At 43.1% G+C, this 24,804-nt stretch overlaps 1 protein-coding gene across 2 annotated transcripts in view; it reads left to right on the top strand.

Annotated features, from left to right (window-relative positions):
* The window catches only part of ITPR3 (inositol 1,4,5-trisphosphate receptor type 3), a 107,180-nt gene that overhangs the window by 3,250 nt on the left and 79,126 nt on the right, over window positions 1–24,804 (top strand). For both annotated transcript variants that reach the window (XM_081195791.1, XM_081195792.1), the window contains exon 2: window positions 24,509–24,579. In XM_081195791.1, coding sequence (XP_081051917.1) covers window positions 24,509–24,579 — 71 coding nt within the window. The remainder of the gene's footprint in view (window positions 1–24,508; window positions 24,580–24,804) is intronic.

Raw genomic sequence — 24,804 nt, 5'->3', positions numbered from 1 at the left:
CCGTGCGCTGCTCTGGTTCGCCAGAAGCGGCTTAGTCATGTTGGCCACATGTACGCCGGCTCCCTCGGCCAATAAAGCGAGATGAGCGCTGCAACACCAGAGTCGGTCACAACTGGACCTAATGGTCAGGGGTCCCTTTACCCTTTACCTTTTACCCTGTCTCTGCCTCCAAACTTGGGTTGTCATGTGTCTCTTTTTCCAGGACACGCCCTCTTTTTCAGGGGTAAAATTTGAGACAAATTGCATTTATTTGCTTTGAATGGCTGTCATAGTTTTTTTTTCTTTTTCAAAATATGGCAACCCTACTCCAAGCACCTTTTCTGGCACCTCAGCTGCCTCTCCCAATTCAGATGAAACAGAGAGATAGAGCTAGGTGTCACCTGCTTATTGGTTTCATTTCACTCAGCAACTCATTATGACCGCTCCCAGATCACTCAGGAATTCATCAGATTCCTCATAAGTCTCAGAGATCCGTCTCAATTGGTCCCCCATCCCAGCAGTGTCAAATAAAGGCATTCAGCCCATCCCTTACCAGGAAATGTGGTGGTTGCTCTTATATATCTATTTTCATTTGATGTGCACTTAGACACTGCAATATTAAGCAGCATACAAATTATTAAAATGAAAAAAATAAAATTTGCAAATGTGAATTGCTTTGATGGTCCCATGTAGGGTGGCAACTTACTCAACCCCAAGAAAACAAATCAGGACACAGATTTGCACAAAACATGCATGTGCTAGTTTGTATGTACCAGTATATATGGAGATTTAGAAATGCTTGGTTTTATTGATGCATTAATACAGTAACCCAGACTGCCTGCAAGTATCTAGGTGCTAACTGAAAGGCATCTTCAGGGCCCCTCCTGCTTTCCCTTCTAACGGTTCTTAGGCTTTAATCGGACAGCCCTTCAAATAGAGGACTGTCCTCTTTAAAATAGGACACATGACCACCCTAGCCCTGTTGCATGGGTAGGCAACCTAAGGCCCGGGGGCCGGATGCGGCCCAATTGCCTTCTCAAAACGGCCCACCATCGGTCTGGGAATCAGCGTGTTTTTACATGAATAGAATGTGTCCTTTTATTTAAAATGCATCCCTGGGTTGTTTGTGGGGACTGCTTGGTGTTTTTACATGAGTAGAATGTGTGCTTTTATTTAAAATGCATCTCTGGGTTATTTGTGGGCCATAGGAGTTTGTTCATATTTCCCCCCCAAAATATAGTCTGGCCCCCCACAAGGTCTGAGAGACAGTGGACCGGCCCCCTGCTGAAACAGTTTGCTGACCTCTGCCCTATTGGAAAGGAGTAGTTCACTGCCTTTGCCACTGCAGTAGTGCAGATCAGTGAGAAATGGAATGAACTTTCAGTTGCTCATTTTTTGAAATACCGTAGTTACTTTCTCTCATTGAACTCATTGTTTAAGTGTAGTTGGACTGTGTGTGTGCCCTTTGTGCATAAATTTCAATCGCAGCTCAAGCTCTTTGCTAAGGTTGGTATTGAAAGCCTGCCAAAACACTAAAATTGCATGAAATGACAAGGTTGGAATGAATGCAGGAGACAATTAAAGACTTCTTGCAGAAATGAAAGGCTTGCTCTCCTGCCTGTAACAGAAGAACCCGTTGGTGACCAAACATGTCAAATTACCCTAAGGCTAAATAAAGCTGCCAGTTACACCCTTCCCATTGCATACTTAGTTCTGAAGGCTTTGCGTTAATCTCATCAAAGGTGGAGGGGGGTGGGGAATCTACCAATGATGCGGGATTAAAGCAGCAAACATGAGCACAACTGTGATCACAAGGACAGTTATTAAAGGGGGGCTTATTTCTATTAGCAGATGCAAGCCCTTATTTTGCTCATTCCTGTGTCTCACTGAGGAGTTATGTCTGCCCAGATAGCGAACCATTATTGTATAATTACAGTGACAGTAGCTTGGCTGTTGCCATGGCTAAAGAAATGACACTCAGTAGCCATGGAGGTTACAATTCTACATCTCATGTGCCTTGCCATGAAAGGTCTTGCAATAACGTGGCTTTTAATTTGCTTATCTAACAGAATCTTTATTTAGGAAATGCTCCTGATATTTTTTTTCTATGTTCAGTTCAAACATCCATATTGGCATAATAACTATACCAACAACAGTAAGGGGTTAGAGGGGGGTAGAGCCTGGAAATACAGGCTGATTAGCTTAATGTCTGTTCCAGAAAAAAACTGATGGAAATCATTGTTAAAGACAGAGTTACTGAGCATATAGAAGGACAAGTCTTGCTGAAGCAGAACTAGCATGGCTTCTGCATGTGTAGGACCTGTCTCACTAGCCTACCCAAGTACTAGAAGAGTGTCAACAAGCATATTGATAAGAGAGGTTCCTCTTGCCACGGTGTACTTAGACTTCAAAAAAGAATGTTTAGCAGTGATGGAGTGAGAAAAGTCATATTGCGGATTAGTAACTGATTAACAAACATGAAGCAGAAAGAAGGAATAACTGGATAGATCTCCCAATGGAGGGATGTGGAGAATGAAATCTGCAGGGATCAATATACCCAGTGGCGGAGCTTCATGCTCCAGCACTGGGGGACGGAGAGCAGGCGGGGCTGGGGCTGGCGTTTGTCCCGGGAGCATGGCACGCTGCCCGTAGGGGTGTGGTGCCCAGCGTGGGCAGGGGGGGACAGCCACGATGGCACCCCACCAGGATCCCGCTGCCAGGGGTGGTGCGCTCCCCCCGCACTCCTCTTCCTCCACCAGTGAATATACCTGCGCCTTTTAACTTTCTATAAGAAGGGAAGATGGGTAAGGTGGACCTAGGAACTGCTTCTGTTTTTGCTCTTTACTAAATTAGGACAGTGGTCTGTGCAGTCCACTTCTGTCTGCCCTGATTGGCAACTCCTCTTAGGATGCAGGTCTTTGCGAACCCTCCTGATGGTGATGGACCCTAAGACGTTCTGCATGCTAGGAGTGGGCTCTGTCAATGAGTCATGCACACTGTAATCATTTTCAGCCATTTTCAGATAAAGGCACATTCTAATCATTGCCCTGTACAGATGGTCAACTAGGGCATGGAAAGATTGACTTATTTTCAGAGTGTGACTGGACAGCAGATTTGGCTTTCAGTTCTTAGTCCTTTGTCCTAATTGTTGCTTCCTTCCTTGCTGCTTAGCCGTGAGCTAAACATACAAAGCTACCTTATATTGAATCTGGCCTTTGTCCCATTAAACCCAGTGCTGTCCATTGGCAGTGGCTCTCCAAGGTGGCTTACTTCCTAAATGTACTACCTGAGGTCCTTTTTAACTAATGATGCCAGGACTGAATCTGGGGACCCTCTGCCAGCAGCAAAAGGCAGCCCTGCTCTCCAGTGTGGAATTGGTCAAAGGGATCTATACCAGGCATAGGCAAACTTGGCCCTCCAGATGTTTTGGGACTACAACTCCCATCATCCCTGACATGCATGGCTAGTGCTGTAATGATGCCAACCATGGCTTGGATCCCAACTACTCATACTTAGCATAGACCCATTAAAATCAATGGGATTTAAATTTGCTCTGGATATGACAAACCTGGATTTAGTCCTATAACTCTGGATGGGTATCCAGTGAATCATGAGAATTTGGTGAGGGAACTGAGCTAGATCTTCCCTACTGTTACAGTTCCCAGAGTACCTTGGGGAAAGCAAATTACTGTTAAACCTGCAGTGTCAAGACACCCCAAAGCTGACAGGGATAATTATGGCAGACAGACTTCCGGTCGGCGCCAGCGCTAATGGCGGTCCTCTTTCCGAGCTCCGGAGGAGGACTGCTCTGCGAGTTCGGGTCTGACCCGCTACGGCAAGCGGGAGACCCCTAAAATCACAGGCGCGGAAGCCTGTGAACAAGGAGACTCGGTGGGCACCAGAAGCGCCCCCTTACTGCGAAAGAGCCTTTTTAAAGGCTCCGCAACGGCATCGGGAGAGCGCGGTGCTGAGAGTTGCTACCCAGCCTGCAGAGTGAAGCCGCGTCGCCATGAACGGAGAGCGCCGATTCCTTCCTGTAAATTTGGGACTGAAAAACCTGTGAGTAAGACTGAATGTTAATTTGAAAAAATCTTAAATCTGAATTTCGGCTGAAAACGGGGAAGGTGAAAATTAAGGAAGTCTGCCTTCCCCCGACTGCATGACAGCTAAAGCAACGGAAATTTAAAGCTGTATCCGTATGAAGCATCTTTGGATTATTTAAACCTGACATTGGATCTAGATTTCCCCTCTAGCAAGCAGGGCAGAGGGGAGGAAGAAGGGACATTAAGAACCTGCATGATTTACTTAAAAGAAAAGAGCCTTCCGCTGTCTTAATACCCTGAAACGGACTGCCAAATAAGACATTAGGGCACTGAACCGTCTTTAAACTTCTGGGAAAGTTACATGGTTGAAGTTTTGTTGGATACAAAGTTCTCAAACAAGATAGGAAAATTGGCTTCCAGGTGGAGAAATCAAAATTAGAAACTGAATTGTTAGAACCCAATACTAAGAATTTGTCAAGAATGTATAATTTGCTGCTGAAATGGAATACACAAGATGAAACAGTTAAATCGGCTATGATTAAGTGGGCACAGGACATTGGTCATAACATTATGTTTGCTGACTGGGAATGGTTGTGGAACACCGGCATAAAATTTACGGCATGTAATGCCTTAAAGGAAAATATTATGAAAATGATCTATAGGTGGTACACGACCCCAGTCAAGCTAGCAAAGATTTACCATTTGCCTGATAATAAGTGTTGGAAGTGTAAAGAAACTGAAGGTACTTTCTATCACCTTTGGTGGACGTGCCCGAAGACTAAGGCTTTCTGGGAAATGATATATAATGAAATGAAAAAGGTACTTAAATGTACTTTCCCTAAGAAACCAGAGGCCTTTCTCTTGGGCATTGTCGGTCAATTGGTGTCAAAGAAAGATAGAATCTTTTTTATGTATGCTACGACAGCAGCAAGAATACTTATCGCAAAGTATTGGAAGATACAAGATCTACCCACTCTGGAAGAATGGCAGATGAAAGTGATGGACTATATGACACTGGCTGAGATGACTGGCAGAATCCGCGACCAGGGGAAGGAGACAGCGGAAGAAGAATGGAAGAAATTTAAAACTTATCTTAAGGACTATTATAAACTTGATGAATGTTAGAATGTCGAGGTTTTGAGAAAGAAAGGGCTACAGCGATATAAGATTAGACTGAAGGAAAGATTAAGAAGACATATGCGTGACAGAACTAACTTAGAAGTTGCTGGAAAACTTTGGACATTGGGATGCAGAAAGGGGAGGTATGGGGGAGTCCGAGAAACAAGGTTTATGAAAAAAAGGTCATGAAACTATACGTGTTTGTATGTCTTTTTATATGTTTGTATTGTTTTAAATTTTTTTGTAAAATTAATAAAAAAAATTATATATATATAAAAAAAGATAATTATGGCAGAAGCTAAATTGTGACCTATTACCCTGTTTCTGGTGAACCATTTTGTAATGTCTATGGTGGATCTATTCTTTGATCTAGACCAGGATTCCAGAATATAGACTACCGGTAGTCTATCCCAGGACTTGCAGATAATTCTGGGAGGAACAACATCAGTCCGCATGTAACTGTGAACAAGGAAAATACTCCGAAAGAAACCTCTTCATTTAACAACCATAGTCTCAGTCCATGTTCTGATTTCTAAGGGTCCCAGGCATCTGAACTCAGCACTCCTAAATCCCTTCTGGTTGCAGGTTGCAAAAAGTGCTGGACTATGTGAACCTTGATTGGATCCACAGGACACTACTTATGACTTTTAGCAAGAGTTCTTAGTCATAATTCTCTAACACGATGCCTTAAAAGTTGAGAGAACTTGAACTTAAATAAATAAATAAACAATTTATGCTTTCACAGTAAATTGGTACATATATTCTTCACTATCCTCCTCTCACTTTGAACAGTGTTAGTAAATGTTAGTAAAAAAGAAGAAGAAAAAGGAGGGAAAGTCAGTGTGGACCATAGGAAATTAAACCAACACCTGTTAAAATGTGTTTGGGGCAACACACACGTAGTTTCAGTCAATATTGTAGACACAAATGCAATTATTTGAATTAATAATTATTTACACCACAAACCGCAAACTTGCATTCCATCAATGTAGAACTACTACTGCTTATTGTGAAGAATGGAGCATGCAAACAGCATGTCAGAAAAGAGAGTATGACTATGTGCTGGAATTGCACTCTGACCTGGTTGAAGAGGAAGGGCTTTGAGTAAACATGGCTGTATAAGTGACTGCTATTTAGTTTTCAATCACACCTTCAGATAACTATTATTGTGGCTGCATGTGGATTTGCAGGGTGGGGCTCCATGGAACAGGATTTAGTACACAGGAAAACAGCAGCAGCAAATCTACATGGTGTGAAATATCATTCTGTCTGCAACATTTAAGCAGGCACAATAACATGGCTTTGGCAGTTATTGTCTCATGCTCTTCCAGTGTTAAGAAAGAATGGGATCATTTCAATTGGATAGTAGGGAGGTAAATGCTCAGAGGGCACAGAAGACATTTTTATAATGCAAAGATTTCCTTCTTATGAGTAGTCAATATTGTCACGAGCCCTGTAGTGTGCAGTCAGAATTTGGTTGGATTGGCAGGCTCTGACTCAGGTATAGGCAAACTTGGCCCTCCAGATGTTTTGGGACTACAACTCCCATCATCCCTAGCTAACAGGACCAGTGGTCTTAGGGAAGAGGGAGCAGGGATGCTAGCTTCTCCTCATTTTCCTGTAGAGTGGAGAGTTTCAGTGGAGGCTGGGGAGGGCTTGGAGCAGCCAAGTGGGGAGGCAGAACTGGAGGTAGCAACTGAACAGGAACCCGAGCCGAAGAGTGCAGTCTTGAATCAGGTGCTACCTTCACAGGTGGGAGTAACAGACCCACCCACCCGAAAGGTGGGTGGGTCCAACATTCCTGCAAGGCAAAGGTGTTTTGCAAAGGAGAGTGCCACACCTTGTCTTTCAAAGCTTGGTGGGTGAGGCGTGGAAACTTGTTAGGGCATCTTCATTGCTTTCATCCAGTTCTGAACTTCTTGTCCTGCTCTTCAGCTCCTGAGCCATGACTCCTGTTTCTTGTGCCTGCTGCTGAACCTGGACCATTGTTTGCCTGGATAAATATCTCTTTCTTACTTACAGGCAAGAGCCTCTGCTTGGGTGTGTCAGGGTGGCAGTCAGGGCAGATAGCCAATGTTCTCTGGTGCCAGCTTCTTGAGGCACACATGTTTATTAAGCTTATGTTGGCTGGTTTGGCTGTAAAGTAGGAATTGGAGGTTAGCTTCTAACATTAAACATAGTGCATGAATGATAGAAACAAAACCCACATCCTTCCTCTCACCCCTCTCCTACTCTAAAATGGTTTCTCCCACCTTTGCAGATACCCGATGTGAGCCAAGGGAAACCACCTTACAGCTGTGGAGCATGGGAAATTAAGAGAGAGGAAGGAACAGGTTTTATTCCAGTCCTCTATGCACGTCATTTAATTTTAAAGTTAACTCCTCCTTACCCACCCACCCCAAGCTGATGTGTTAGAATCTAATCGAATTCTTTCCAGGCTTAAAAAATGTACACATATGCTTTTTGGACTATGTGTGTTCTGTGAAAGAAAGTTTTATATATGCAGATAGTTAAAGAAGGCACCGATAGCTACACACATTGTTTGGGTAAGTTCACATTTTTGGCACCAATACGTGATCTTCTTCATAAAACAATATTTGTTGCAATCAGTACATCTCATAAGATCATTGAAATAGTCTTAACCAGGTCAGGGTCCTTTCTTCATTTGGACACTGTCTGCAGAGGAAGAATGTCCATTTGAATCTGAACCTTGCTAGCATATGGACTTCAGTAACTGCTATTCAGCACATTTAGCCCCTTTGAACTTGGACAGGGGTGTGGCCAGGCAGACCAAGTCAGCCCACTGGGCAATGAGGAATGACTGACTTTGCCCACTGGCCAGATCCAGTTCCATAGCTCTGATTTTTCTGATGGTGTCTTTATGTGAAAGCGTAAGAAAAGCCATAGAACATCACCGTGTACTTAATGGAACACAAACAGTCCTTGAAAATTGCTCATAGCAATTTAAAGCGAATCTGCACACCTAATTGCGGCAATGGCTTGCTAATTTGCATGTGCAAAATTGCCATCTCCTGATGAGTGATGATGATGGTTCATTTGTTCTTACCGCCTCAGGCAATTATTCAACAGGAGCCCCTTCCCTCTCCCCATATCTGCCTTCACCAAATACCCATGGGAAGGGAAGATGGAATCAGGCTTGCTGTCATTGCTTTGTGCACTTGGTCAAAGGTGCGGTTAGAGCATCTGTGTGTACAAATAGACACACACAGGCTGTGTACATGTACAGGGACCTTGCCTTTTGCAGAATTCACAGTTGCATGGAGAGAGCCTGTGCTTGTTTAGATGCTGCAGGCCCTATTCAAGGAACACTCACAGGTTGGAAGTGGGGGCAGAGGGTACAATCCCATCCTGTCTTCAGAGAATGCATGAAAACAGCTAGGAAGGAGCAACACTGAGAGGAAAATAAGTGTGTCCTGGGTTGTCTCACAGCTTGCCTTAGACTGGATTAGACTGAATTATCCATTGAAAACCCAACAACCATGATGAGAGGTGCCTTTCAGGATCTCAGTCAGTGATCTGTTTACAGCAGTGGTTGGTTGAGTGTCTTTGGCTATTCACAAGCAGGGTGTACAGAAATGACGGTCTGTGTTTGCCTTCAGCACCTGGTTTTTTTCTAGGGTGCCCCCTAGATGTTATTGGATTACAACTCCCATTAGTTCCAGTCAGCATGGCCAGCAGTCAGGTATGATGGGAGTTGTAGTTCAACAGCATCTGGAGGACACCAGGATGAGAAAACTAGGACTAAGTCTGACACCTCAGTGGTGTTTTGTTTTTTTAAAGGCTGAGATCACAAATGCATTCCCATCACTTTATGCTTGCAGCACCGAAAAATGATTTGAATGGAGCTTCATGTTGCATTTGTTTCTGAAGTGTGTCTTAGGCTGGGGCAAAATAAAACAGATTATAGATGGATGTTGATCAAATGGTGGAGAAGCAGGAATTCTGGTGGCAGATGTGTCAGTAGGAAAAGTGCTAAAACCACAGCTTCTATGTTTCCCTTTAGGGATTTTTTCCCCCAGGACTGTGTGGTTCATGGTGTGTTGCGAGGCTGCATTTGCAATTTCCATGTCACAGTTCCATTAAAGTGAAAGCTCTTTAGCTAGCTGCCTTAGACACCTAGAGTGGCCAGATGGTGAAGAGGAGAGGACTGCTCTACCTTGAGTAGTTGTGTAGAATAAGGCACTTCAGCAGTTATAGGTCTACTCTACAAAGTCAGCACCACTGAAGTGCAATATCTGCCACATATGGATAGCTTGAAGGGGCAAAATCAAAGGGTAGGGCCACACTTTAGTGTTGTGATGAGGGCAAGGGTGCTTGCCTTCAAACTGAACTACTATTTTTTGTGAAGTCCCTGTTTTGTGGACTAGAAATGTCTGATGGCATCATTGATGGGAGAAAGGAGTACCAGGGAGTGGAGTGAACCATCCTTGGCTGAGAGTCTTGGGTGGGAAATAGCAACCTGGGTGAGAGCCAGAAAGCTGCCCAGAACAACACATGAGTGTGATTGCTGGGTGGCAATATCTTAAATATTTTATACGCTTCTGCCAATGCTTTTACTGTTGCCTTGATATTTTGCTGCAGACTAGATTGAGAGATTGGTGATTAAGAAGGAAGTGTTGGAGAGATTGGGTGGATGGTGCATTTGTGAGTATTGGTGGAGGTGTGGGAGTAATATGGCATGAGTGATAATGGATGGGGGGCGCTCTGTGATTTGTGTTTATGCAGTGTGAATGGTCTGAGTAAGGAAATCGCTTGGGAGTAGGTAGAAGACAGAACTGGGTGTGATGTGCGTGTGTTAGTGGGGCTAATATGGCAAATTGCGAGTCTGACTGTGCTTTGGCAAGACTGAGGGTAAAGAGAGAAGGGATACTGCCCCTATCCAAGTGGTTATAGGCAGCATGGTGGGCAAGGAGGTGGATAAGGTTGGAGAGCTTGAGGGCAGGGTCAGAATAGCTGCAGACAATACCTCTCTTCTGTTCTCCATTCACCTTACTGACACTTGGTGGCCAGGCTACTGAGCCATTTCCCCGATTCCTAAAAAGTTTTCTAAGAGTGTTGCTACATTTTGGGTTTCTTAAAAAAAATAAAATTGTTTCATCTGTTATTGCAGTCTTAGTTTGTATATTGTTATTTCTGTTTTGTCTGTCTGTCTGTCTGTCTGTCTGTCTGTCTGTCTATCTATCTATCTATCTATCTATCTATCTATCTATCTATCTATCTATCTATCTATCTATCTATCTATCATCTGTCATCTGCCCCCCTCCCACTTGTTATCTTTTCGTAAACTGCTTAGAGCAGGGGTCAGCAAACTTTTCCAGCACGGGGCCGGTCCAGTGTCTCTCAGACCTTGTGGGGGGCTGGGCTATATTTTGGGGAAAGAAAAAAAATGAATTCCTATGCCTCACAAATAACCCAGAGATGCATTTTAAATAAAAGGACACTTTCTACTCATGTAAAAACAAGCTGATTCCTGGACCATCTGCGGGCCGGATTGAGAAGGCGATTGGGCTGCATCTGGCCCCCGGGCCTTAGTTTGCCTACCCTTGGTTTAGATAGTGTTCTAGTATTAAGTAGCATATAAATATATGAAATAAATAAATAGAATAACAGACACTCCAAGTGTCCCTATTTTCCAGGGATGTCCCTGATTTAGAAAAGCTGTCCCGGTTTCTGATTTGATCCTGGAATATTCTGCTTTTCCTTAGCATGTCCCTATTTTCATCGGAGAAATGCTGAAGGGTATGGAATAACGCTTGCATTTTGAATCCTAAGAACAGTGCCTTGCTATCTAGATTGTCCTAGATTAACATCCTGTAGATTCATCCCAGCCCTCTGCTCTGTAACTGTACAACAAATGCAGGATTTCTATTTTGGTGAGTTCCCTACTGGGACAATGCAGTGTGAATGCAAGTGCATCAATGGCCCAGCCTGGACCTGTGCTAATTAAACACTGGTTCAGCTTCCTTAGATCATGATACACTAATTGCCTGATTCTAACATCTAGATAAGGAACCCTGAATGGCCTAATTACAATACGGTTCTGTGTGCCTCACCTCCTTGCTGAATCTACTCTTGTATTAAATTTCATGTGTTAACTGTTTCACGTCAGCAACACTTGCGCATGCAATTCGCTGCAGCTAATCCTTGAAGGACATTTCAAGGGAAAGCAGAAAATGTGTTTGATTCTCTTCTGACCCTGCTGCTTTTTCATTTCTGGATGCCTTAAAACAACTGCAAATTGGCATGTATTTTGTTCTGTTCAGTCATTGTGCTGACCACAGCAATGACATAACAAGATAATGAAATCAATGCACTACATACATAACATAAAATTGGGGATCACCAAATTTATTACAAAGTAAAAAAAGTACCCAAGGAAATAAAACAGTTGTCCACTTTAAAAGCAATCATTGACACAGCCTCCCTTTGTCCTCATGAGGCTTTGAGTATCCACAAATTCTTGTCACTCAATGGGCTTAAACAGCACAGCGGGTGCCAGAAAATTGGATAGATACATACTGCACAAACAGAAGTTACACAACTTCTCTTTGAGCAATGTGTAGATCCAAACTTTCGTAATGGTGCAATCCTCTACATGCCTTCTTAGAGTTGGTCCTATTGAGTTCAATGGGTTTATTCCTAGGTAATTTGGTATAGAATGGCAGTCTAAGTGTATATTGATTTTCTTTGTTGCTTACTTATGGCATTCAAAGATCAGCAACTTCTAGTAACAGATATTTATGCTCAGTAATTTTAAATATCCACAAAAATGTCAGACACCATGTGAAATGCACCCTTTAGCTTTTGTTTAACAATAACCTCTTGAAAACCTTTCATTGAAATTACTGTAAAAGGTTATTAAATTAAATGTTCTAATGTGCTTGTGATGCTTCTTTGATTCGCTCACCTTTGATTTGCAAAGGCAACGAGAGTCAGTGTAAGTGAGAGCCAATGTAGAGTGTCACTCTTGAGTTAGAAGACCTGGGTTCAAATCCACACTTGGCCGTGAAGCTTACTGGGCGACATTGGACCACCAGCCAGTCTCTCTCAACCTAACCTACTTCACAGGGTTGTTGTGAGGAGAAAATGCTTGTAGAATGAGTGAGAGAGAACGAGGTATAATCTTTGGAGGGAAAACGGTTTAGAAATGCAATAAGTAAATGCAAAATAATATACTACATAATTAAGAATATGGTTGCAGTCATTTGAATCTCAAATTTCAGATTTACCTCCTCTCTACTAGAGTGTTTTATGGCCTGTTTTCCCCAACATAGCCCCCATTTGCACTGGACACATACCCTCCAACATTTCTCTGATGAAAATAGGGTCGTCCCATTCCATAATGCTAATTTTTCGATTTATACCCCACACATCTTACTGAGTTGCCCCAGCCACTCTGGGCGGCTTCCAACATATATAAAAACATAATAAAACATTAAACATAAAAAACGCCTTCCCTATACAGAATTGCATTCAGATGGCTTGGGGTTGGATAACTCCATACCTTCCAACATTTCTCCAATGAAAATAAGGACATCCTAAGGAAAAGTGGGACATTCCAGGATCAAATCAGAAACCGGGATGGCTTCTCTAAATCAGGGACATCCCTGGAAAATAGGGACACTTGGAGGGTCTGCTGTACATTTAAAGCAATGCCATACCACTTTAAGCAAGCCATGGCTCCCTCCCCCCAAAATAATAATGTAAATTATAGAATTGTAGAGTGGGAAGGGACCACATGGGCCATCTATTTCAACCCCCTGCAAAGCAGGAATCTTTTACCCAACGTGGGGCATGAATGCATGACCCTGAGATAAAGAGTCTCATGGTAGCTTGCTAAGGGTGCTGGGTGTTTTTAGGAGGCTCCTATTCCACTCACAGAGCTACAATTCCCAGAATGGCTGAACAATTAATCCTTCTCCCCAGTGAACTCTGGGAAGTGAAAGGCAAGCCAAACATGGAAAGGAGAGAGAGCAGGCTAGTTTCTTACCAGAAAAAAACGAGAAGAATCGTATCTGTGCATTTTATCCCATATCTCAGATTCTACAAATGCTAGATATTTATTCTTTTTTTAAAAATAATGAAAGCTGGCAATCTGGGGATTATGGTTCATCCAGTGAAAGCAGCTGCCCTTCTCTTGCTTGCCTTCCCCATGTGGATGACCATGGTGTGGAAATCATTATTATGAAGTTGCCCCCTGGGGAATTAAATACCAGGAGAGGAAATAGACTATAAACAATGTGTCAGGCACACCTTAGTCATCACTGTTTTTGTCTTTGCAAAGTGAATATTGATGACTAATATCCCTGGCATCAAATATGTCTTTGTTTCGTACGCTTGTATCATTGAAGATTGTTCTCTTCTGTCATTATCATAAAATAAGAAAATAAAACCGACCATGTTTGCCTTTTTCCAGAGAGGGGAAGTGTCTGGCACTAGCCCCCAATTCCTAAATAATTGTGCGTACTCTTTGGAGGTGGGCATGGTATAAGTGAGATAATAAGACATGACAATTATTCTACAGCACTTTGAAATCTTTAAAGTCTTTTGCATGCATTATTACAATGTCTTGATGACAACCCCGGTAAGGTAGATCTAATAAACGATGAGCAAAGAGTTTTGTTGCTTCTGAGTCAGACTGGGATTTGGGAGAGGGTGGAAATTCAGAAGTTTCTAGAATGCAAGCTTCATTTCTTAGTCTTTATCTTTCTCTCTAGAGGACTCAGATAGATTGGGAAAGAAAAAGTGATTTATATGCGTTGTATATACGATATAACATTGTGACACCAGATGGCGCTGTGGAGTCCCATTTGTCTCTACCTGCTTTCCCTGTTTAAATTTACAACGCATTTAACTGAAATGCTTCTTTGATTTGTCTAGATCCAGCCTCTGTGTGCTAGCATTCACGGTTACTCACTGTGCTATTGAGTTAACAGTGCACTTCTGAAAGGCAATTAAGATTCTCTGTTTGTTGGAGGCAACTCCCAACATTCACCCACCCCTCTATGAAATCAATAGGATTTATGCCCAAATATGAAGAAACGTAGAATCACAGAGTTGGAAGGGACCCTGAGGGTCATCTAGTCCAACCCCCTGCAGTGCAGGAAGTTTGCCCACAGCCATCCCTGGATGGACTCAAACCACCAGCCTTCCGGTTAACAGCCAGACACACTAGCCCATTGCGCCACAGGAGAAGTGTGTGATGGTTTCAGGACAAGCAGGACTTTGAGGCTCGGCACACATTAGCAGCTTGAAACGCAGCAAAGTCCATTCCTGGCCGCTGTGTTTCAAGACGCTTTTTAATATTGCTGTTCATACCAGAGAAGAAGTGGTCTTCACCCAGTCTCTGTTACCTGATTTGTTTCCCCTGCACCAAACTCCAAATCACGGAAGCTGTCATAGGTGCATATGCTATGATCTGTGCAGGCACAACAGCTGCCTGAAATGTACTCGCCTTGGTTTAACTGTGGCTTCTGTTTTCTAATCCCATGGAAACTGGCGTGAGAGAAAGAGCATCAGGCAGGAGTGCTTCTCAAGAATCAACAGGACGCTTATGGATTGTAGCTAAAGTCATAGAATCATAAGACTATAGACTCGGAAGGGAACCAAAGGGTCATCTAGCCTTGATTACTGCAATGTGTTATATGTAGGGCTGCCTCAGAAGACGGTTTGGAAATGTCAGCTGGTGCAGAATTCAGCGGCCAGGTTGCTCACTGGAGAAAGATGGTTTGAGCATATTACACCAATCCTGGTCCGACTGCACTGGCTACTGATTAGTTTCTGGGCCCAATTCAAAGTGCTGGTTTTGACCTATAAAGCCTTAAACGGCCCAGGACTACAATACCTCAAGGACTGCCTCTTTCCATAATCTAGTGAGCCGGGTTCAGGTCTCCACTCCTCCACATGCAGCTGCTGGGTGACCTTGGGCTAGTCACACTTCTCTGAAGTCTCTCAGCCCCACTCACCTCACAGAGTGTTTGTTGTGGGGGAGGAAGGGAAAGGAGAATGTTAGCCACTTTGAGACTCCTTCGGGTAGTGATAAAGCGGGATATCAAATCCAATCCAAACTCCTCCATATGAACCTACTTGGACCCTGAGATCTTCTGAGGTCCTCCTTCATGTGTCTTCTCCTCGAGAGGTCCAGAGGGCGTCAACACAAAAATGAGCCTTTTCTGTGGTGGTTCCCTGCTTGTGGAATGTTATCCCCAGGGAAGTTTGTTTGGTGTCTTCATTATACACCTTTATGCACCCGGCAAAAAGGTTCCTTTTTAATTAGGCCTTTGGTTGAGCTGATCAACATCCCATACCCTTTTAAAATGTGGCTCTTTTTTGGGGGTAGTATTGGGTTGTTGCTTTTATTTTTGTCTTATATACTGTGATATTTTCTGAGAGCTCCGGGTATAGGGTGGTATATGAATTCAATCAATCATTCCATCCATCCATCCATCCATCCATACTCTGGTGGTAGGAGCATACTAGAGCCAGAGTAAGTGTTAATGTGTACACAGTTGGAGTTTTGATGTAGGTTAAGAGCAAGCACAGCACATATGCATTTATCCTTCCCTGCCCCATATCTAATTATTTCCTCTTCCTTCCCCTGCTACAGATGGGCAGCAGAAAGAAGGGGTTGAAGGAAATGTTTGTGCATTAGAAACCTGGGGAATAGCTGATAAGGTTGGGAGGGGACACGCCCCGTGTAGTCCCTTTAGTTTCATTTTCATGGAGCGTTTATGCCATCCTATCTCTTAAAACAGATAAGATTAGAGATACTGCCTTTTAATAAATAAGAATCAAACAAACCACAAATCAATGAATAAATATGCAAATAGAGCCTGGATGTTAAACTTATGGCTGGGTGGGTTAACAACTTGCCACGTGGCAACCCTAACTTAAAGGCATGCACTGCGGACTCTCAGAAGCAGGTCCTGGTTCTTGATATATGAACAGAAGCAGCACAAGCTATGGAGGTCCGGTGTCATGTAAACCCAGGCTGTGTTTCCAGAGCACCTGCTACCTTTTTGTTGTGTTAATTAGGTCACACATTGAAATGAATGCTGCAGGATGCCCATTCGAAAGGAACAGATCCATTAGCCCATTTGGGAAATGAAACCCCACTAGTCATTCCAGGTCCCATTATGTGGCTGTGAAAGAATGTGATAAGCTGTGTAACCGGGGTGGGAAGAGGAGGTGGAACAATGTGGAAGGACCAGGAAGAGTGAATGGAAAGGTGAACTGACAGCAAGGAAGTTGTGCATGTCAGCAAAAACTGATTGGATGGAAGCCTGATAAATAGAAATAACAAATAGTTTCAGGGTTAAGCATGTGACTGATAGGAATACATGGGGAAGACTATTGTTGTTCTAGTTGGTCTGCTTCTCTGTGTCTCTTTTCCACTCCATATTTCCTCCTTTCTAATCCATCTCCTACCTCTATTTTCTCATTCCAAAAGTGGATCCTGGGATAGCAATCTCTCCCCTGATTGAACCTTAGGAACTTAATCCTTCTCTTCACATTGTAGACAGTTTCATAATCTCCCCATTGCCCTCATTCACAAATCAGACGTCTTCAAAGCCAGGCTGCTGAACACACCCCGTTACTCTCTCATCTTCTTCCTACAAAAGTATATTTTTGTTCTTTTCCTTATTCTTTAGGTTTACATCCTGCCCTTCATCACTTTCGTGATCCCAGAGAGGATTGAAGCGATTTAAAATCTGCACCAAAATTAAAACAAGCTGTTTGCTGTGTAAAGCACAATAGTAAATCAGCAGCCAACAGCAACTTTTCCCAACAAAGCACAGCAGCAAATATATCCGATCTTCTCCAGCTGCATTACAGCAGCAGGCACATCCATCAAAGTATCTCTCATTAGCCCCTACCAAAAGCCTGGGAGAATAAATATGTTTTTAATTGGTGTTGAGAAATGCTCAGAGATAGCCCTGAGTCTCGATTGGAAGGGAGGGAGTTCCAGAGCCAGGATGCTATGACAGAGAAGTGGCCCTATTTTGGGGTCACCACCCCACCCCTTGGTAGAATCCGAAGAAGGGTCTCTCTTGCAGATCTTAACACCCAGGCAGGATAATATTGGAAGAGGCCTTGCTGCAACCTGACACCTGTGTAAGCAGCAACATTTGAAAGTTTGCTGCATTCTTCCCCATTCCATTGCAGGACTGTGGCCAGAGGCAGACTCCATAGCCAACTCTTCTCATCCTCTACACTTGTTTTTTTATTTTTTTATTTGGTTTTTCAGATTAAAGTTTTACAGCCAATTATCCAACATACAACATAAAAACAAGATTCCAAAGAATCTCCTGGACTTCCCTCCTCCCCTTTGTGGGTCCTATTGTTAACCATTTCCTCTTGCATCTTTTTGTAATAATCCAAATCTTTTACATCTCCGTTATGTCCAAAATTCAACATTAAACTACAAGTGTTATTCCAGTCCTACTTATCCTCCTCACCTTTGATTGCTGTTTACTATATAGTCCAGGGACAAGGAGCTTTTCAGAAGTCTTTGGAGCTGAGTTTCAGAACAGCTGTTCCCCGCCTTCATCAGGACCTCCTGCTGCTCCCCAAGGCTACCATTTTAATTATGATTGATAATTGTTGGTTATTTATATTTCCAGACATTATTTCATTTACTTTCCTAAGAATTTGGGCTGGAGTTGATGACAACTTTATATGCTCATCAAGCTGCTTTATTATGTTTTAACTAATAAAGATGTGGTCCGAATATGGATTTTGGGATCCATCTCCCCCGATGGAACGATGCAGCTAACTTTACTTTTTGAGTTTTCTTCCTGTAATTCTATCTGTCCCTCCTTCTTCTGACTTTCTACTTGATACCATACTTTCACAGGGTTACAGTGTGGCAATTAGTGACAAAGCTGCCAAATGCTCAAATACTGTAAACATAACATCTGCCTTTTGGGAACAACTTCTTTTTTTTTTGCCCCACCTGTCTTATTTTTACAACAAGTTTTACTTTCTAACCGTGAACATCACAATCACGGATTTTACCAGTTAGGCACCTAAATCAAACCATACAAACACGTCCCATGAAATGCCCCTTTCAGTAGTCCTGGCCCAAACCATTTTGATGCCTTGAAGCAGAGTCCAAACGGCAAACTGCTCCCTCCAATAGTGGTTGATGGGGGAAGTGTTGCTTACCTGGTTTCCCAATGCCAGGCTCACTATGGTTACCAAGAGGGAGACAGGTGAGGCAGCAGGGAGGTTGGTGTAGGAGTATTGTGAGCATCATCAGATTGGCTGCACCTGCATCTCAACAACCTCCCTGCCGCCTTGCCCCTCTCCCTCTCAGTAACCAGCACCAACTGGTCTGACATTTATAATCTCATGCGAATCAGTGCTTTAATTCTGATGGTTTTAAACATATCGCCCCTAATACAAGTGGTAGTCCATGCACCAAAAAGCTTTTATGGAATGCTTGAAAACAACTTTTAGGTCTTAAGATAACCAGTGCCTACTGTATAATATTGCTTGCTCACTTTCTCAGCTGAATGGAAATTTATCTCATCAAGAAAAGACCAAGGGCACATCAATTAAGTGCTTAGTAATGATGCTGAAGCAGATTCTGATTTCAGCAACCTTGATGTCAGATCAAAGCTGCTATGTTAGCTTCACAGAGATTACACTAGGTGCCAGAAATGAGAATATGTCACCTTTTGCTACATCATATCTGTAACTCAGTCAGAAGAACGTGAAGTGCTTCTTGTCAAGGTTGCGAGTTTGAGCCCCACATTGGGCAAAAAGATTCCTGCTTTGCAGGGGGCTGGACTAGATGACCCTTGTGGTACCTTCCAACTCTACAATTCTATGATTCTTTGCTTCCTTGCACCTCTGATTTCCAGGATGGTTGCCTAATTTTTTTTTGTTACATCCAGGTTTGGGGGATCCAAATGAATTAGAGAATCTAAATACGAATTCCAGTTGGCAGAGCAACAAAAGAGAACGCTCTTCTCAGATTGTGAGAACAGTTCAGGGGATGGAAAAGGCTTCTTGTACAATCTTCATAATTTGAAGTAGCTTGAAAGCACTGAACTGAGAGACGTTAGGCCGTCTATTTCTCTCACTTAAGAACAGAGGCAAACAATGTTTGGTTTCTGGGTTTGTTCCAAAGTACTCAAGAGGCCTCTTGCTGCTTAAGTGCTTGCATTTATTTCCCAGCTCTTCGTTGTTCTCAAAGCCCTTGGGATAAAAGACTGGCTGGTCCTTTGCATGTCAGAGAGGTGAGCAGATTTTCAGTTAGTCGGTCAATTACACATATCTTTTAGGGAACTCAAGGTGGTAGATGCAGGGTTGCCTTTGAAGACAGTTTAGAAACTTCAGCTGGTGCAAAGTTCAACAGCAAAAATATTCAATTGTGCAACTGCCAGGACCATATAACACCACTCCTAGAAGATCTACAGAACGCTGGTTAATTCTTTGTTTCACGTTCAACATAGTATTACTGTTTTGTTTTTTAATCTTTAAAGTGCAATGCATCCTAGGTCTTGCCCTAGATTATATTGAGATTGTCAGAAAAGGTATTTGAAGTACTGTTGCTCACTATGAGATCTATTCTTGAGCCTTTGGAGTCAGATCTTTGCTCCATCTAGCTCACTATTGTCTACATTGGCTGGTAGCACTTCTCCAGGATTTCAGACTGGGGACATCTGAACACGTGTCAGACTGGGGACACGTGTCGACAGCTGAACCAGTGACTTTCTGCATGCAAAGGAGATGCTCTGCCACTGAGCTATAGCTTTCTGGATGCTGGTACCTTGGCTCCGGTAATCCCTGCCCAAGGAACCCGGGAACCTGCCTTCTATGGAGTCAGGCCATTGGTCCATCTACTTCATTATGGTCTACACTAACTGGAGGAGCCTTCCAGGGCTTCAAGGAGGGGACATTTCAACCTGGAGATGCTGGGAATTGAGCCTGGTACCTTCTGTAAGCAAGGCAAATGCTCTGCCTCTGAGCCTTTACCCAAGTTGATGTATGTTCCCATGGTTTGCTTTCTACTGGCTTTCAGGTGGCAGATGAACTTCATATTTCTGAAAGCTCTTAACTGACATAGGGTTTTTTGGCTGGAATCTGCCGAACTTGGTTTCCTAACTTCTTTAATAAGAGAGTTCCCCACAACTCCATAAAATCACTTTGCCTTTGTTTGGGACATAGGGTTGTATCCAATCATGTTAGTCCTTTTCAGAGTAAACCCATTAAAATTTCAGGACATGACAAACTGAGGTCTGTTCAATTTACTCTGAGTACAACTTGAGATACAGCTCATCCTATCTAACTAGGGATGTTTACAGCCATACCTTTTAGGGTGTTTTCACAAGTTGCTGCCTGCCCTTTTCTTTCCTGCATTAACAGACACTCCCCTCCACAAGATTAAAAGCTCTTCTCAGTGTCACTTGTGAAAATGCCCCATACTTTTTCACTTCTGCTTTTGGGTGCTAATGATGGCAGGAAATGCTTTTGAGTAGTGAAACAGCCAGAGGTGAAAAGGTTCACCCCCTCCTTTTGTAGTCATTTTGTCTGCTTATGTTTTAAAAAAAGAACGTTTTTTTAAAACATAAGCAGGAGGAGAGATGTTTGTGAATGAGCATCACATGTAGTTGGGGTCACAGTGTCAGTAGTGAAAACCCTTCTCTGGATTCTTCTACTCCTTATTCACCAAGGTTCACTGCTGAAGTGTCCACTGTTAGATAATAGTTCAGCAAACAAAAAGAATTACTTTTTGAAATGGAAGAAAAGAACCCTTAAATTTGGATAAGTGTGCAGTATCATTTCACGGAATGCTAATGTCAACATGAATCTGGTGAGCCAATATACATTTTTTATGGTTAGCTGGCACACCCAAAAATGTTGAGTTAGTACTGGTAGTGCCAGTAGTCTCGGTATCTACCATAACCTAGTAATGGATCTTGATCAGTCATATTAGAATTGCTTGTTGAAGACCATCTCCAGTCACAAAGAGAAAGGATTACCGCTGTGGGACCCAACCTTCACCCTGAGCCTTCCTGCTGAGGACACCTTGGCAATGTTTGAATGCATTGAGTAAAAACTGGTGTACGTTTGAAATTTTGGCTGCCTGGTTAATGTGCTTCCCTAAGTGCCAGGAGCAGCTAGCTGTTTGTTTCACTACCATAGGAAGAGCTGGAAAGGAGACAGATGGAATGAAGTGCTCTAGCAGGCAGAGCCTGATTCTCTGGAGCAACAGGGTCCCCCGATATATAAGCAACAGGTTGTTCAACACGCAGCTGTTCTCAGATCCTGCTGGAATCCCCCTCGCCTTCTTGTGCAACATTCTTCTCCCAGCATAATGTATTGACAGCCTGTAATATGGCACCGTATTGTTTCTGTGGAGGGGATTATTGTTGTTTAATCACCTTCCACATATGCCCAAGGTGATGTAACAAATCTAAAATTAAAAGCTAAAGAACAGTACACAATTAACAGAAGTTGAGTTTTAAAACAGTGCAAAATAGACACCTGTGGCACAGTCGTATTCATCCAACTGGAAAATGTGCTTTATTAGTAATCGGGGGGGGGGGGGCTAAAATAAGCTTATCACCTACACCCTGGTCATGTTTTCACTTGTACACTGTTGTGTCTGCTGCTCTGGCTCTGACTTACATGGCACAACTAACCTGCATCTCTCTGGCCCAAGGTGTGGTGGCTGGTGCCAATTGGTAGGGTGGCAAGTCAGGGAAGCTGAGCCAATGATGCACAGAATGATCCCTGAGTTTTGTCAATAAGAAGGCAAGCTGGTGGGGGTTTGGCTGAGTCAGACTGAGATTGGTCAGCCAGTGCCCCCTTTGCCCTAATGGACCCGCCTCCCTTGCCTCTGACTCTGAGGACTGTAGCTCAGAAACCCTCATGCAAGGACGGGGAACCTTTGGACCTCCAGGTTGCTGAACTACAGCTCCCATCATCCTGGGCCATTGACCATTCTTGCTGCCCCTGATGGGAATTGCAGTTCACAACATCCAGGGGGCTGCAAGCCCCCCCCCCCCGTTCAAGTGGAACCACAGGCCCTTCCACTCTGTTGAAGTTTATGACTGCTCAACCAAGGTGGTCTCCTTTCTCATTGAAGGCAGAGAGAGCTAGTCAGACCTGCAGCTTCTTAGTCTGAGGTTGACTGCTGCTGGAACATGTGGACTCTGTTCATATGGATTTTCCAGCCTGGGCACTTCATGGAGCTGTCCAGTCACTGTCACTCGAAACTAAGTTGCCTCAGAAGTTATGAGGGCATTTTCCCAGCTTGGGCTGGTGCAGCAGCTGCAACTGTTCCTGGATCAGAATAATTTGCCTGCAGTGATCCATGAGTTGGTAATAATCTCAAGCCTGGATTACTGTAACACACTCAATGCTGGACATGCTTATATGGTCTCCATATCTTGTGCCCTTCCTTCTTAGTTCCACTGTTTAAACAGTGACACATTCGAATGATTAAACATTCAATTACATGTTTTATCGTTTAAAGCTTGCAGCCATAGTCAAGATAGAAATAAACTTCAAAAAAGGGCAAGATGCAACAGGGTTATTTTGGCTCCTGAAATGAGGGGGGTGGGAGCCCTAGCTTTGAGGAGGTACAACCCCAGCATCTGTGTTATACTACTGGCCGCTATTGATTTATGATGACAGTGTTCTGCACTATGTTGCAACTGGAAGCATACATGCCAAAATACACGGAGGAGTTATGTTATTTTATATACTGAGAGGGATGATGGCAAGTTACCAAACCACCTTCCTCATTAGCATAGTGCAGAGGGGTTTCTGTTGACAAATAGGAAATCACTTTTTAATTGCACAGAATGTTTATGTATTAGGTACTGTTGCCTAAGCAGGCTGAATGAATTATAGTGGTACCTCGGGTTACATATGCTTCAGGTTACATACGCTTCAGGTTACAGACTCCGCTAACCCAGAAATAGTACCTCTGGTTAAGAACTTTGCTTCAGGATGAGAACAGAAATCGTGCTCTGGCGGTGCAGCGGCAGCGGGAGGCCCCATTAGCTAAAGTGGTGCTTCAGGTTAAGAACAGTTTCAGGTTAAGAGCCAGTGTGAGACAGCCAGTGTGATGTAGTGGTTAAGAGCGGTAGTCTCGTAATCTGGTGAACTGGGTTCAGGTCTCCGCTCCTCCACATGCAGCTGCTGGGTGACCTTGGGCTAGACACACTTCTCTGAAGTCTCTCAGCCCCACTCACCTCACAGAGTGTTTGTTGTGGGGGAGGAAGGGAAAGGAGAATGTTAGCCGCTTTGAGACTCCTTAAAGGGAGTGAAAGGTGGGATATCAAATCCAAACTCTTCTTCTTCTCTTCTAAGACTGTCTCATATGTTTCATATCCAAGCACTCACTGAGTTCTTATATTAGCCAATGTGAAGAAAGTCTCCAATGTGGAGGAAGAGTATGTAGAGAGACAAAAAGCTTCTTCAACATTTAAGATCATATTGAAAAGCGTTCAAAAACATGAAAGGTTATCACTGCTGATGTTGCGTTATTTCCAAAATGAAACAAAAAGGAATTGTAATTCTTAGGTTATTGTGGAAATGATTGTGCTTAATAGAGACGTTAGTTGACACTTTGAATGAAAGCGATTGTTCTCAAATATATGGGCTGTCAGAAAGATGTACCAAATTATGTCTTTTGAGTAACTCAGTAGTCTGGTATGAGTAACCCTAGATGTTCAAAATCATGAATTGGCTTCCTCAAAGTCACAAGATTAGACTTAAATTATTCTGCAATTTCAACACGTAATACATTTTGAAGCTTTTGCATTAGCCGTCTGTTTTAGAACATCTTGGCAAATGATAATTTTCAAGTTTCGCTGCATTCCTACAGGATGTTCAAGATTTATTTTTATTCAGTTTTTTTAAAAAGGGAATTTTTAATTTATTTTTGAAAGCACATTTGGTCTCTGGTGTGTGTGCGCAAACAAAAACAAACAAACCAGATGCCTGATTCTTTGGATATCCCATCCCAACGTGCTGCTGGTGTACCATAAAATAATGATGCTGTATCCCCAAAATTTATGACTAGGTCTAGGAATCTGTGTTATTGCTTTGAATTATTTTTGCAACTTTAGCAAACACAAAGCAGGACGTCACCCTGTGTCTCCTGTTCTCTGTGATAAAGGCAAAGGTAAAGGCAAAGGTAAAGGAGCCCTGGATGGCTCAGTTCAGTCAAACTTGAATATAGGGTGCAGCACTCATCTTGCTTCAGGCTGAGGGAGCTGGCAGAGCAAGGAGACAGTAGAACAGATAACTTTTCAGACCACTGAAATCACTGAGTTCAAAGTCAAATACCATAACTGAATATTTTCTTGCTTGTTTTTCAGGCTGGTGGATGACCGGTGTGTGGTGGAACCAACAGCTGGTGATTTGGATAACCCACCCAAGAAATTTCGAGGTAAGAGACTAATGAAGCAGTAAAGTCAACACTTTTGCTGGATCAACTGCTCTGAGATGCCCTAAAAACAATTCTCTGCTTAGGTACTGATTTACAGTTGGCTTTAGCAGTGAGTGGCACAAGCTATCACTGTTACAAGTCTAGCATCATGGGTACTAATTTAGTTGTTATCCACAGCCCTCTCACAGAAAGACAGTTTGTTGGGATAACCACTAAACTTAAAAA

Source organism: Podarcis bocagei (genome assembly GCF_964188305.1).
Source record: "Podarcis bocagei genome assembly, chromosome: 5".
Lineage (NCBI taxonomy): Eukaryota > Metazoa > Chordata > Lepidosauria > Squamata > Lacertidae > Podarcis > Podarcis bocagei.
This window is presented reverse-complemented; position numbering and strand designations above follow the sequence as displayed.